General features: G+C 41.9%; 1 protein-coding gene across 23 annotated transcripts in view; it reads left to right on the plus strand.

The window, feature by feature from the left end:
- The window catches only part of LOC144693263 (coiled-coil domain-containing protein 9-like), a 273976-nt gene that overhangs the window by 156501 nt on the left and 104683 nt on the right, over positions 1-12792 (plus strand). For 20 of the 23 annotated variants that reach the window (XM_078562955.1, XM_078562963.1, XM_078562980.1 and 17 more), the window contains one exon: positions 355-408. The exons of the other annotated variants lie outside the window; for them this stretch is intronic. In XM_078562955.1, the coding sequence (XP_078419081.1) occupies positions 355-408 (54 nt within the window). The remainder of the gene's footprint in view (positions 1-354; positions 409-12792) is intronic. 23 annotated transcript variants of the gene reach the window in all.

The following is a 12792-nucleotide window of genomic DNA, read 5'->3' on the forward strand; positions in this document are numbered from 1 at the left end:
TGCAGGCACTTTCTCCCGAGGTAGGCAGGCAGGCTTAGCCGGAAATTTTGTTGACTCCCACTACTTGTCTCGAGGATGAAAATCCAGGTCTTTATGTTTAGGATCATACACAAATATTAGACATCTGGGTGAGGTGCAGGGGAAGGGAACCAGGACCACTCATGAAATGTTATCTTCAGGCAGGTAAGGTGAGAAAATTAGAGGAACTACAGGCCCTCTGCATAATTAAAACTAGCTGGTAATGAAGTTTTGTGGTAAACTGCTTATTTTGGATTCAACATAACATTTTCTGGTGCAACCAAAGCCAAAGCATTTTTAGAAGGAAATGGCTAGTATAATGTTTTTCCTCTGCAGGTGGAAGAAACACAAGGAAATGCAGTGTACGATTTCAGCATTATGATACACGAGGTAAACTATTTGTTTGAGTGCACATGGATCTGCACAAATATTTTATATATATATATATTAATTATAGTACTTATATGGTCTGTCCCTGCCATCCTGCCTAACCAGTGGAATTTCTTTTCCTCATAACTTACTTCCTGCTTTTCTACTTTTTAATCATCACTTATTATGCAAAGAAATCTCCATTGCCACTGCAATTTGATTCCTTTGCAATCACCTTCCATTGGAAAAAATGTACACAATAAGATTCAATCCAAGCAAAACTTCTGTATAATCAACTTCTAGCAAAAAATATTGCCAGACAGGTCACTGAAGTTGTCACCATTTCCACTATAAAGCCCTGAAAATAAAAGTCATCACATAACAGAAGTTTAATGAAAACACAAAATTATCGATTCTAGCAGCTCCCCACAACCCCTTGGGCATAAACTAGCTACTGATACAAGCTAAAACCAAAATACTGTGGATGCTGGAAATCTAGAACAAAAACAAAAATACCTGGAAAAACTCAGCAGGTCTGACAACATCTGCGGAGAGGGATACAGTTGACGTTTCGAGTCCGTATGACCCTTCATCAGAGCTAAGACATGTAGAAATGAGATGAAATATAAGTAGAAGGGGGTGGGACAGGAGAGCTCGATAGGGGGCCAGTGATAGGTGGAGGCCAAGAAGAGACTGCCAAAGATGTCATAGGCAAAATGATAAAGGGGTGTTGATGGTGGTGATATTTATCTAAAGGATGTGCTAATGGGGACATTAAGGTTAGCAAGCAGGACAGGCTAGTGGCAGATGGCCCTAGTGGGGGTGGGGTGGGGGGAAGGGATCAAAATGGGCTAAAAGGTGGAAATGAAACAATAGTTCGAAATAAATTTAAAAATAGGAGGGAAAAGGAAACAAATATAGTTGTAAAAAAACAAATTAATTATTGGAAAAAGGGGGATCGGAAAGGGGGTGGGGATGGAGGAGAAAGTTCATGATCTGAAATTGTTGAACTCAATATTAAGTCCAGACGACTGTAAAGTGCCTTCGGTCTGTCCGCAAGCATGACCCAGACCTCCCTGTCGCTTGCCATTTCAACACACCACCCTGCTCTCATGCCCACATGTCCGTCCTTGGCCTGCTGCAATGTTCCAGTGAAGCTCAACGCAAACTGGAGGAACAGCACCTCATCTTCCGACTAGGCACTTTACAGTCTTCCAGACTTAATATTGAGTTCAACAGTTTCAGATGATGAACTCTCTCCTCCATCCCCACCCCCTTTCCAATCCCCCTTTTTCCAATCCCCCCTTTTCCAATAATTTATCATTTTTTTTACAACTATATTTTTTTCTTTTCCCTCCTATTTTTAAATTTATTTTGATCTATTGTTTCATCTCCACCTTTTAGTCCATTTCGATCCCTTCCCCCCACCCCACCCCCACTAGGGCCATCTGCCCCTAGCTTGTTCTGCTTGCTACCCAAATGTCCCCATTAGCACTTCCTTTAGATAATATCACTACCGTCCACACCCCTTTGCCCTTTTGTCTATGACATCTTTGGAAGCCTCTTCTTGGCCTCCACCTATCACTGGCCCCCTATCGAGCTCTCCTGTCCCACCCCCTTCTACCAGCTTATATTTCATCTCATTTCTATATGTCTTAGTTCTGATGAAGGGTCATACGGACTCGAAACGTCAACTGTATCCCTCTCCGCAGATGTTGTCAGACCTGTTGATTTTTTCCAGGTATTTTTGTTTTTGTTCTTGCTACTGATACATTCTGACAAGCCTGTGAACATCATGCACTCCTGATTCACCCTGTTCTTTTTCCTTTAACCCCCTAGCTGGGAACATCCCCCTCCATTTGGGGAAAGTGAGTAAACAATGAATTAAGTTTCTCTGTAGCCCCCAGGAATACCGTTCTCAAGAACTACTATATCTTTTTTCAAGTAACTCCTACAAGCCACCCCGTGGCACTATTTCTGTCACCCCACCAAGCATATGCAGAAATCCTTCTGTTTACTTCTCCTTCCAGTTTACTAATTTACTTCCTAGCTTGATGCATAAAACAACAACCCCCTGAAGTAAATCCTAGTGAAATCACAATGGCCTGCTCCCTGTCATTTTGTTTCTGCTTTTTCCACACCTACTACAGTGATAATACTGCAGGAACTTGGGTAGGTCAGGGGAGTATTGTAGAAATAAGCAGGAGAGGGAAGTAAATGGAGGAAGAGAAAATTAAACATTGGAAAAAAAATGCTAAGGAAAAGCCAAAGAGAAGATATGAGGGAGGAGCGGGTGATGAAATGGGAAGTGAATGAGAAAAATCAAACAGCGTGGGTGCAGAATATCTGGCCAACAAACTTTTGACTTTATTTCAGCAGTCCCCCACCCCATGGAAAAAAGAGAGTAATAGAAGCAGGTGTTGATGTGGGGTTGAGGAGAAACCCTCTTGAGAAAAGCAGGGACAGACAGACACATGAGGCAGTCTGGGTGAGACTTTAACGCACTCTAAACCCAAACACTTGCACTGAATTAGTATTGGGCCCTTTATGTTGAAGTAGGAGAGAGAGAGGTGCAGAGACCCCTGTTCAGAGAACTGGGGAGAAGAAAGAGGGACAAATAGTGTTCAGGGAGTGCAGCAAGAGAACCTGTATTTTAACAGGGAAGACTATTGGTGGCTGAGGTAAGAGCAAAGTGGAAGAGAAGAGAACAAGTTGGACATTCAGTTGGTCAAGGAGGGGAGGTAGAGTGCAAGAAGGGAGAGATGAATCTGTTGAAGGAGAGGGTGAAATCTCAGGTTCTGCTGTGAAGGAACTTTGGGATTTGGGCCAATGTTAAAAAATACCACTTTTGTCTACTAACTATGATCACATTGGAGATCTATTAATATATATCCATCAAGAGCCCTTTGTCTTTCGTTCTTCGCTTACATATTGTCTCTTTAGAGGAAATACACTTTGGACACCACCCTTTTAAGAAAATCTGATACTTAGCAAGGATATCTTCCTGCATTCTGCTGGCCTTGACCGAAGGCATGTTTGCAATTCTTCTTTTCCCATTGTTAGCAACCTATCATCCTTTTTTATTTATCATGCTAGAAGCTGTCTGAATTCTGTTTAGCCGTTTTTGTGCTTGAGTTACAAATTCTTTCCTGTGGTCTTTGAACTGATGAGATGGGAATTTTTGCTTGAGCTTCCTTTGTACTTTAGTCAGAAAGCTTCTTAACACAATTTTGAATAGAATCACTTTCCACAAACTTGAGAGTGAAGCCTCTGCAGGAAATGATGTATGTTTGTTTTAATCAACCTCGGAAGTATTCTTATTTTGGATCAGTTTGCAATCCACAGCAACTCGTGTCCCCTTTGCTTTATATCAGTAAACTGTCTGTGCTTTGATCATCACAGCAATCCTTATGTTCCAATATACAAGATTATTCATGAAATTGCGACAGTTGAATCCCTGGCTTAAATAGTTTCCCAACCAGGGTTTGGTTATCACAGCGTGAGGCAACAGGCTACTACGCCGGAGTGAGACGGAGACCGAGTGAGTAGTGAATTAGGCTCACATGGTAAGTTCTGGTAAGTCCATTTCAGGTTTAACTCTAGATTAAGAATCAAGATCTGACATAAGTAAATTAGGCTAGCTTGATAAGTAGAGAACTGCCTGAAGTGGCAGTTATGTCAATCACCTGAAAGTATTTGGTTCAGGTGGTGTTAATTACTGTAGCAGGAATCTAAACTAGCTAGTGACTCATCAGAGGGCCTATAAAAGAGACAAGCTTTTCAAACTGCAGTGTCAGTAAATGGCACGTGAGGAGACAGGTGACTACACCGGAGTGAGATGGAGATCAAGTGAGTAGCGAATTAAGCTCACGTGGGAATTCTGTGCACGGGGCAGAGGTGTGGTATATGTAGGAGTTTTCCTAAATCGTGAACAAGAGCAGCTGAGCAGAAACTGACCTGGTGTAAACCTCACCTTCGGAGCTGAGGTTGAAAGAAAAATTGAACAGTGACATCACAGGAAAACTGTAAGTTCATGATTAGTAAGAAACTGCTATTAGGGAGTGTCTTTAAATAGCTGTAAATTAGAAAGGCGTATTGTTTTTAAAGAAGTAGCTACTTGGATTTGAGTAAAAAAACATAGGAATAAGAGGAAGCCAGGGCCAGTAACATAAAGTAATATAAGTAAACCAAAGTAAATAAAGTTAACGTAATGGAAGTAAAGACAAGACATGGCAAGGGCAGCTCAGTCGTGTGGAATGCATATCCTGTAATATGTGGGAAGTCATGGACGCTACTGGTACCTAGATGACCATGTGTCAGGAAGTGCTGCTAGCTGCAGAAACTTGAGCTCCAGGTTTTGGAGCTCAAGCGGCGGCTAGAGTCACTGGCACATCCACGAGGCTGAGCGCAACGTGGATAGAACGATCAGAGAGGTGGTCACACCACAGGTTAGGAGCATGGAAGAAGAAAGGGAATGTGTGATCACCGGACAGTCCAAGAGAACCAGGCAGGTGGTCCTCTGGGCTCCTGCTCGCTAATCGGTATTCTGTTTCAGATACTGGTGAGGGTGTTGCTCCTCAGGAGTGCAGTCAGAGCCAAGTTTGTGCCACCATGAGCAGCTTGGCTGTACAGGAGGGGAGAAAGAAGAAAGGAAGATCAATAGGGGATTCGTTAGTTAGGGGAACAGATGGGTCTGCGGCTGTAGACATGACTCCAGGATGATATGTTGCCTCTCTGATGCCAGGGTCAAATATGTCACCGAGCAACTGCAGGACATTCTTCTGGGGGAGCGTAAACAGTAAGAAGTCATGGTTCACGTTGGTACCAACGACTTGGGTAGGCAGGGGGATGTGGTCCAGCAGACAGAATTTGGGGAGCTAGTGGAAAATTAGCAAGCAGGACCTCAAAAGTAATAATCTCTGGATTGCTCCCTGTACCATGTACAAGTGCGTACAGAAGTAGGAGGATAAGGCAGATGAATGTGTGTCTGGAAAGCTGGTGCAGAAGGAACAGCTTCAGATCCCTGGGACACTGGGACTGACTCGGGGAGATGGCACCTGTACAAGCTGGACAGGTTGCACTTGAACAGAGCTGGGGCCGAGTTCCTTGCGGGGCGTTTTGCTAGTGCTGTTGCGGGAGCTTTAAACTAACTCAGCAGGGGTGTGGGAACCAGGAGAGAATATTAGAGTAATACCAAGATGCGCAAAATACTGGGAGAGACAAATAGCACTAGAATAGAGAATAGTAAGTTAATAAAGTAAGGGAGAAAGTAATGAAGACTAAATCAGGGTTACACTGCATGTATGTGAATGCACAGAGTATAGTAAATAAGATTGGTAAGTTACAGGGCAGATTGCAGTGCGGAATTCTGATGTCGTGATAACTGAGACCTGGCTCAAGGAAGGGCAGGACTGGGTGTTAAATATTCCTGGGTACAAGGTGTTCAAGAAAGATAGGGCAGGGAGGTGGTATTGTCACTGGACTAGTATTCCGGAGACCCAGGATAATGCCCTGGGGACCCAGATTCGAATCCCACCAATACAAATGGTGAAATTTGAACTCAGTAATAATCTGGAATTAAAAGTTTGATAATGACTATGAAACCATTGCTTATTGTCGTAAAAATCCATCTGGTTCACTAATGTCCTTTAGGAAAGGAAATCTGCCATGTTTACCTGGTCTGGAGTCACATATAGGCCAGACCAGGTAAGCACAGCAGATTTCTTTCCCTAAAGGACATTAGTGAACCAGATGGGTGTTTATGACAATAATTAATTGCCCTTGTTCAGAGGACATTTAGGGATGGGCAATAAGCCCACATCCCATGAACAGGTGGCGGTATTGGTTAAGGAGAGCATTGCAGCGCTGGAGAAAGAGGATGTCCCAGAGGGTTCAAGGACAACTTGGCTAGAGCTAAGAAACAAAAAGGCTGCAATTACATTGATCAGTGTAGTCTATAGGCCACCAACTAGTGGGAAGGATGTAGAGGAGCAAATATGCAAGGAAATTAGAAAGGTGCAAACATTATAGAATAGTTATAATGGGGGACTTTAATTACCCAAATATGGACTGGAATAGTGGTAGTGTAAAGGGCAGAGAGGGACAAGAGTTCCTAGAGTGTGTTCAGGAGAATTTTCTACAGCAGTATGTGTCCAGCCCAACAAGAAATGATGCACTGCAAGACCTGGTTCTTGGAAATGATATGAGCCAAGTAGATCAAGTGACAGTGGGTGAACGGTGACAGTAGGAGACAGTGACCATTGTATAATAAGGTTTAGGATGATGGTAGAAAAAGACAACAGGCAATCCAGAGTAAGAATAGCTAACTGAGGGAGAGCTGGCTTCAATGACAAAAGAAGGGAACTAGACCAGATAGACTGGAACCAGAGGTTGCCAGGAAAAGCTGTAGCTGAACAATGGGCTACCTTCAAAGAAGAAATGTTTCGGACACAGCCGAGGTATATTCCGTCAAATGGGAAAGGTAGGGCAAACAAATCCAGAGCTACCTGGATGAAAAGAAATGAAGATAAAGAAGAAGAAGTGTGCTTATGACAGGTGTCAGATAGAAAATGCAGTTGAGAACCATGCTGAATACAGAAGGTTCAGAGGAGAGGTGAAAAAGCACATTACAGAAGCGAAGAGGGATAATGAGAAAAGTCTGCCAGCCAACATAAAGGGGAATCCCAAAGTCTTCTATAGGCACAAAAATAGTAAAAGGGCAGTAAAAGGAGGAGTAGGGCCGATAGGGAACAAAAAGGGGATTTACACATGGAGGCAGGGGGCATGGCTGAGGTGTTAAATGAATATTTTGCATCTGTCTTTACCAAGGAAGCAGATGCTACCCAGGCTATGGTGATAGAGGAGAAAACTCTGTCACTAGAAGGGTTCAAAATTGATAAGGAGGAGGTATTGGATAAACTGTCAGTACTTAAAGGTGACAAGGCACCAAGATCGGATGAGATGATTCCAAGGATATTGAAGAAAGAAAGAGTGGAAATTGTAGGGGCATAGGCCATAATTTTCCGGGAAGGTGCCAGAGGGCTGAAGAATTGCAAACATTGCGCCCCTGTTCAAAAAAGGTTGTAAGGATAATAAGCCCAGCAATTATAGACCAGTCAGTTTAACTTTGGTGGTGGGAAGCTTCTAGAAACAATTATTCAGGATAGTCACATGGTAAAATGTGGGTTGATTTGGAAGAGCCAGCATGGGTTTCTTAAGGAAAAATTGTGTTTAGCTTGCTGGAGTTTTTTTGAAGAGGTAACAGAGTGTGTTGATGTGGTGTACACGGACTTTCAAAAAGCATTCGATACAGTGCTGCACAACAAACCTGAGAAAAGTTATAGCTCATGGAATGAAAGAGACAATAGCAATGTAGATACAAAATTGGCTGAGTAATAGGAAACAGCAAGTAATGGTTAAGGGATATTTTTCAGGCTGGAGGAAAGTTTGTAGTGAAATTCCCCAGGGGTCGTTATTGGGACCTTTGCTTTTCCTGATATATTAATGATCTAGATCTTGGTGTGCAGAGGACAATTTCAAAGTTTGTGGATGATACATAACTTGGAAGCATTGTAAACTGTGAGGAGGACAGCGTAGAACTGCAAAAGGACATAGACACATTGGTGGAGTGGGCAGATAGGTGGCAGACGAAGTTCTCAATATAGACAAGTGTGAGGTGATTCATTTTGGTAGGAAAAACTTGGAGGGACAATATAAAATAAGGGGTTCAACTCTAAAGGGGTTGCAGGAGCAACCTGGATGTAAATGTACATAATTCATTAAAAGTAGTAGGACAGGTGGAGTGAGCAGTTAACAAAGCATGCAGTTTCCTGGGCTTTATTAATAGGGGCATAGAGTACAAGAGCAAGGAGGTTATGCTGAACCTCTATAGGACACTAGTTAGACCTCAGCTAGTGCATTGTATACAGTCCTGGGCTCCACACTTTAGGAAGGATGTGCATGCATTGGAGAGAGTGCAGAAGAGGTTTACAAAAATGGTTTCAGGGATGAGAAACTTCAGTTATGAAGATAAATTGGAAAAGTTGGGACTGTTCTCCTTGGAGAGAAGGCTGAGAGAAGATTTGAAAGAGGTGCTCAATATCATGAGGGGGCTGGATAGAGTAGATAGGGAGAAACTATTCCTGCTTGTAAAAGGATGGAGAACAAGAGGGTACAGATTTAAAGTGATTTGCGAAAAAAGCAAATGTGATGTGAGAAAAAAACATTTCCTCACAGCGAGTGGTTCAGGTCTGGAATGCACTGCCCAGAAGTGTGGTGGAAGCAGGTTCAATCAAGGCATTCATGAGGGCATTAGATGATTATTCAAAAAGAAACAATGTGCAGGGTTACGGGGAAAAGACAGGAAAATGGTGCTGAGTCATAGTGCTCATTTGGAGAGCCAGTGCAGACATGATGGGCCAAATGGCCTCCATCTGCACTGTAACAATTCTGTAATTCTGTGAAATTTGCCTGCAGCCCAGGTTCTTGAGGTAGCATTTCCAGAAATTTCCAATCCTTAAGGAAATTGTCAAAAACTTTAAGCTATCTTTCTGATGCTGCCAGATGCTTAGCTCTGTTGCTGGGGAACTTGCAGTAGATCTAAGGCCGATGGCATTTAGAGGAATTAGCAACTAATTTCAACAGCCTCAAGCCCTTGGCAGTTTGGATGGCTATGGTTCATTTTCAGACTCTAGCAAATTGGTGCAATTCAGGAAAGATAATACCACTGTAATCTTGTAATGGAACCGAGGGGAAAAATACCTCTTCAGAAAATGTAAGCAGGATAGGTATAAGCAGGATTCTGATATGGTCTTACTATTGTAAAATTATGAAGGTGTTTCATAGCTAAACATAAAGAAGATTTTTTCATTTGTGGGAAATCCAAAACTAGGAGAAATAATTATAAGTGTCAGCTGCGGCTCAGTTGATAGCACTCATGCCTCTGGTTCACAAGGTTACGTGTTCAGGACATGAGCATTAAAATCAAAGCTAATACTCCAGTACAGCACTGAGAGTGTGCTGCAATGTCGGAGGTGCCGATTTTCAGATGAGACCTTAAACTGTGGACTTGTCTGCTCCCTCAGGTGGTTGTAAAAGATCCCATGACATTATTTCGAAAAAGAGCAAGGGAGTTCTGTCCAATGCCCTGGCCAATATTTATTGTTCAATCAACATCTCGAATTTCAGATTTGAAAAGATTTATCTGGTCATTATCACATTGCTGTTTGTGAGAGCTGGCTGTGTACAAATTGGCTGCTGTGTTTTCTATATCACGACATCACAACTGATGACGCTTCTATAGCACTTCATTGGCTGTAAAGTGCTTTGAGATGTTCAGTGGTCGTGAAAGGTATTATTTAAATTCAAGTCTTTTTTTTTCTTTAATGACCCAATAAGGAGTTTGAGAGAAATTTCTTTATCCATAGAGTGGTTAGAATGTGAAACTCGCTGCCATGTGGAGTAGTTGAGGTTAATAGCATCGATGCATTTAAGGGGAAGTAGATAAACAGGTAGGTGAAAGGAATAGAAGGTTAGACTGATAGGATAAGATGAAGACGGCTGGTAGAGGACTCGTGTGCAGCATAAACATTAGATGGACCGGTTGGGCCAAATGGCCAGTTTCTGTGCTGTACCTTCTATGTAATTTTATATTATACTGGCCTTGGAAGCTTTAGAAACATTCACTTCTCCCAACTCTCTGGTGAATTTACATCCATCTTTTGAAATGAAACTTTTTAAGAGAGCTGTTTTGGATATATCAAAATTGTAAACTGATCATTCTTGTACCGTTAAATTGAAGAAATTTGTAGTATGTTTTTGCAGTAGGAGACTCTCTTTATGCTAGGAAATTGATATAATCATGGAATATCTCTTCTATTTTCTATTTCTCTTTCTGAAACTTGATTTTATCTATGTATGTGTGGCAACTATTTTGACTTTTTACGAATTTGTTTTCCCCTCATTCTCTTTCACAGTATCTTCTCGTGTTTCAATTTATGGGATTTAAACTATATTTTTCATAAATATGTTTGACATCCTTTGAATCATTGAATTCTTGCCAGTTTAAATTGTGATCTAGAATGCTGTTTTGTTGCTAGTTTCAACTAGCCAAGGTAATAAAATCCAAGTTCTATTTGATCAGTTATACCTGGTATTTAATGCTGATCATGCTTTCCTTTGGCCTCGTCAAAGATTTTGACCTAGCGGGGTTTCTCAGCTCAACCTGCCGAAAGATATCCTTAATCCACATTTTTATCTTGTACCCTGGTGTGAATTAGAATGTTCCTTTTATTATGTGGACATAGGAACTTAATAGGACCATTCAATTCAACTTGTTCATCCCCTTTGAACGTAAATAGATCTGTAATGTTCAGTATGAATGTATTCAAATCTCTTCAAAGGACTGTGAAGTGAATTATGGAACTTATTTCTTGCTGTTACCTCCTGGCATAAGACACTACAGTTTTAGTTGAGGGTAGTTCATTGCTATCTTGAGGCCGATACTGCTGTTCTAATCTGTACTTTCTGAGGGGAAAAATGTATTTAGTCTCTTTCACTGTTCCACTTTTTTCCAATTTTGTGTCCTCCCTCTTTTCCTAAGAACAACAACTTGCAGTTATATAGGGCCTTTAATGTAAGAAAACTTTAATGGAAGATGCTAAGCAGGAATTTAATCAGACAAAAACTGACAATGAGCTAAAGAAGGAAATATTAAGATGAGTGACTAAAAGATTATTTAAAGAGGCCAATTTTAAAGATGGTTGTATCATAGAAGAGAATAGTAAAGAGGGTGAGGGATATAGAGAGGAAATTCCAGAACTTAGAATCCATATGGCCGTAGGCACAGGGGCTGCTTGTGGGCATAGCAAGTTGGGGATTAACAAGAGGCTGGAGTTGGAGGAACATGAATTCATGGAGAATTGTAGTTGAATGAGTTTATAGATTGAGAGAGGGAAGAAATTGTGGAAGAATTTGAACAAACGGGTTAGGATTTAAAAATATTAAAGCAGGAGCCAGTGAAAATCAGTGAGCACAGGGGTGATGAGTAAATGGGACTTGGTGCAATTTAAAGTTTTAAAGATATAAGAATTTAATAACAATGTTTTGGCTGAACTTGTGTTTATGGAGGGTGGAGAATGGGAGGTCAGCCAAGAGAGCATTGGAAATCATGTCTGGAGCTAACTAAAGCACAATTGAGGGTCTCAACAGCAAATAAACTGAGGTTATTTCAGCACTTATCAATTCTTGGGCACTTGACTTTTATTGTAAGGCTTTCACTGCAGCACAAGAGCAAGGAAGGCTTGCTACAGTTGTACAGAGCTTTGGTGAGATACACCTGGAGCACTGTACACAATTATGATCTCCATATCCAAGGAATGATATACTTGCCTTGGAGGCAGAACGGCAACAGTTCACTAAATTGGCCCCTGGAATGAGAAGGATGACCTAGGATGAGAAGCTAAGTAAATTTGTCATATACTCTCTGGAATTCAGTTGAATGAGAGGTAATCTCATTAAAGGGGCATGACAGGGTAAACACAGTTTGTTTCCCTTGGCTGGGAAATCTAGAACATGGGGGCACAGTTTCATGAAAAGGGATCAATCTTTTAGGGCTGAGATGAGGAGAACTTTCTTCACTGAGGGTGGTGAATCTTTGGAATTCTCTACCCAAGTGGGTTGTGAATACTCGATTGTTGAGAGTATTTAAGGCTGAGATTGATAGATTTTTGATCTCTCAGGGAATTGAGGAATATGAGGGGCTGGGCAGAAAAGTGAAGTTGAGGCAGAAAATCAGCCATGATCCTATCAGATGGCAGATCAGGCTCGAGGGGCTGTATGGCCTACTGGTGCTCCTGTTTCTTATGTGCTTGCTTCCTTAATGTTCCTGAGACGGATGATGTTACATATGTGGAAGTAGATGACTTTAATTATTTTTATTCATTCATGGGAAGTGGGCATCACTGGCTACGCCAGCATTTATTGTCCATCCCTCATTGCCCTTGAGATGGTGATGGTGAACTGCCTTCTTGAACTGCTGAAGTCCATGTAGTGAGGTACACCCACAGTGCTGTTAGGGAGGGCGTTCCTGGATTTTGACCCAGTGACAGTGAAGGAACGGTAATACATTTCCAAGTCAGGATGGTGAGTGGCTTGGGGTGAAACCTCCAGGTGATTGTGTTCCCATCTATCTGCTGCCCTTGTCCTTCTAGATGGTAACAGTCGTTGGTTTGGAAGGTGCTGTCTAAGGAGGCTTTGTGAGTTCCTGCAGTGCATCTTGTAGATGGTACACACTGCTGCCACTGTTCATTTTTGGTAGAGGGAATGAAGGTTTATGGATGGGGTGCCAATCAAGTAGGTTGCTTTGTCCTGGATGGTCTCAAGCTTCCTGAGTGTTTTTGGATCTGC

This window comes from Cetorhinus maximus, chromosome 18, assembly GCF_964194155.1.
Source record: "Cetorhinus maximus chromosome 18, sCetMax3.hap1.1, whole genome shotgun sequence".
Lineage (NCBI taxonomy): Eukaryota > Metazoa > Chordata > Chondrichthyes > Lamniformes > Cetorhinidae > Cetorhinus > Cetorhinus maximus.